General features: G+C 46.0%; 1 protein-coding gene across 1 annotated transcript; it reads right to left on the bottom strand.

The window, feature by feature from the left end:
- Window positions 1–483: 483 nt before the first annotated feature.
- Window positions 484–2,496, bottom strand: LOC136316709 (PWWP domain-containing DNA repair factor 3B-like). The gene is given in 3 exon segments (XM_066248761.1): window positions 484–1,421; window positions 1,424–2,409; window positions 2,411–2,496. Coding segments are annotated over 3 exon segments (2,010 nt in total).
- Window positions 2,497–2,807: the final 311 nt, after the last annotated feature.

Here is a 2,807-nt window from a genome sequence, read left to right as displayed (position 1 = left end):
CAAGGGGTCACTCGCTCTGCTCAAGGTACATATGAGAGAGCAATCAATGAACAACTAAGGTGCCACAACTAAAACTTGATGCTTCTCATCTCTCTCCTTTCCTGTCTGTCTGTCCCTATTTGTCCCTCTCTCTGTCTCTGTCACACACAAAAAATGGTCTGTGTCTTATATTAAAATATAAACTATAGACAGTCAAAAATTTTTATGAAAATGTCTGGACAGTTACACATCTGAGCAAGAAGAAGAAAGTACACTGTTGGCAGTATTTTCAGAAATTAGTTTATGAAGGGTTTGGGAGCAAGAAATGATGATGACCATGCCACCCACAAATGCCAGAGATGGACCCAAAACAAATCTAGCACGTTCCCAAATGTCCAGAATGTCTTTATGTGCCACAGAGAATGGAGGGATCAGTCCGGGTTTTTTTTTATTAAAGATACAAATGAGAGGCCTCTCTGCTAAGGTGTGGGTGGAGGGGGAGACTTACTTAGCCCTGCTCCTGACTGCCAGTCTCTTTCTGATTTTCTTTAAGATATTTTTATCAAATAGTTCTTTTTCCCGGTAATGCACAGGGGGCCCTTGCAAGTACTTTTCTTCTGCCTTGCTGTAGTCTAACCCATCAAGTGCAGCAATGGAGCAAATGATGGCTTCTGGCAGAAGGACTTCCAGAACAAAACTCACTTTGTCGTCTCTTGTCAGAGTCAGCCTGTTCTTGTCTATTTGCTTGTAGATCTCTTGTAAATGCCTTACTACGACATCCAACTGATCGTCATCCTCCAGGTATGTTTCAACGCAGATCACATACCTGCTTGAGTTCAGAAATGATACCAGCCACTTGGACTGAATCCTGCCTTTGACGATGTCCAGAAGATGGTGGTCAGCCCCCTTTCTCTTCACGATGAAGTCCACGAGCTTCTGGTTCTCTCGAGCCCAAGCGGCCTTCATCCGGTCAGGGAGAATTTTCTTGCAGGGCCTCTTCCCAACCAGGGAGCCCTCCTCCTCAGAATCTTCCAGCTCAGCGTAATTTACCTTTGGGAAGTCAACCTCCAGATCTCCCTCTTGGATGGCTTTCCTAATTGGTTAGCTGATGTCAGCAGCATAGTAGTCCAGGAAAGAGCCCACGAAAGACCCACAACCGAGCCCTTCTCTGTAGTGGGAAATCAGGGAAAAGCACCAGTTCACACTCTGCTCATACAGTTTCCTGGCTCTCTTCATTAGTTTCTCTTTCTCTTTACAATCCAGATGTTTTAATCTCCGAAGAGGCACTTGAATGCCACTCTTTTCACGGTGCATGTTTGCCTCAATCAATAGCACCCTTGCAGTCTGTTCTGTGTGGCTGACACTTTTGACTACTGATGGCCAAAACGGGTAATTTTGAAATTTAAACCAGACTATCGTTCCTCTTTCGATGGGACACGGCCCTGTGGGGAAGCCATATTTGTTAGTTGTCCCACAACCTTGGTGACATCCTTCCTAATAATGGTGGTGGGGTCAATAGGCGTTAATCTAACTACAGGTTGAAGTTTTTGCCATTCTTTCTGAAACTCTGGTGCCCACTGCTTCCTCACTTTGCTTGCCAAATGGAGTGAATAATGCGGCTTCAGGTTAGGGGCATTAGAGGATGTTGCTGCACCTCCCATGCCTGGCTTCCAGGCACCCTCCCCAGGGTTCTCACTGTTCCTGGTGAAGGCAGAGAACTCAGACGAGACAGCAAGGGTTTTCGGGCAGGTGCTGCGTGGTGCCTCTCCTTTCAGAGCCCTGGGCAGAGTGACCATGAAACCAGGTGGCAGAGATAGAGAGATGCCTCCATCTTCAGCAACTGCAATATCCCTCTTGACTGTACAGTGCCAAGACATAGCTCTTGAGGTGCATGTATTTTCCGTCTTTTCCTTGCTCTCTTCTTCATGATCATTTTCTGAAAGTGATGGGAAGTTTGAGCACATGCTGGACTTCTGTGAGGGCTGTACTTGTGCTTCCCTTGGGACAGGAGCGACGGATGTGTGCACCTGTGATTTGTCACCGTCGGGAACATCCTCACCCTCTGAACCTACCAACAGTGATTTGGGGTTTTTCCTTTTCCCAAAACTTCTCGGTGATTTCCCTTTGGGCTTCTGATACTGGTTATGAGGTTGCTTTTGCAGTCCCTTTTGAGACACCGTGGTGGTCTCCGGGTCATCTGACGCTCTTGTGGGACCCAAGTTTGCTCTCTCTTTCAGAATGTCCAGTGCCAACGTTAGAGCCCTTCTGTAGACCACTCCCTCTCCTGGTGGGATGCTGGTCTTAGACTGGGTCACTCTCGAGGAGGCAATGGACTCAGTTTGAGACTCATCTAGGACTGCTACGGCTCTGCTTTTCACTTTAATTTTTTTACCTACTGAGAGTATTTGAACTTGTAGAGAATATGCCTTAATTTTTTGGTGAGGTTCTGGATTTGGACAAGACTTTTGCTGGCCAAATGAGGCCTTTCCAGTTGCATAAGACATGCTCGGGTTCCATTATGATTGGACTTAGGAGTTGAGAGGTAATTAACTAACAGAGGTTGAGGGGTCTGGCTGTCATACCTGCGACTACAACAGGTCTCCCCTAAAACAATGTTCGTCACCACATCTCTTTGCCTAGGATTACAGAAGGTTTACCACTTGTGTGGCCTGTCCTTCTCCACTTGAATTGCTCAGAAATGGTAGAAATTGTGTTTCAACAGACGATACTGGAGAATACTGGAATATAGAAAAGGAAAAGACAAAAAGAATCAGAAAGCATTCCTTTTGTGGAGGTAGAAGAATATTGGTCAGTGAGAATTGATAAGT

Source organism: Saccopteryx bilineata, chromosome X, assembly GCF_036850765.1.
Source record: "Saccopteryx bilineata isolate mSacBil1 chromosome X, mSacBil1_pri_phased_curated, whole genome shotgun sequence".
Lineage (NCBI taxonomy): Eukaryota > Metazoa > Chordata > Mammalia > Chiroptera > Emballonuridae > Saccopteryx > Saccopteryx bilineata.
Note: the sequence above shows the minus strand (reverse complement) of the source record. Positions and strands in the feature narration are given on the sequence as shown.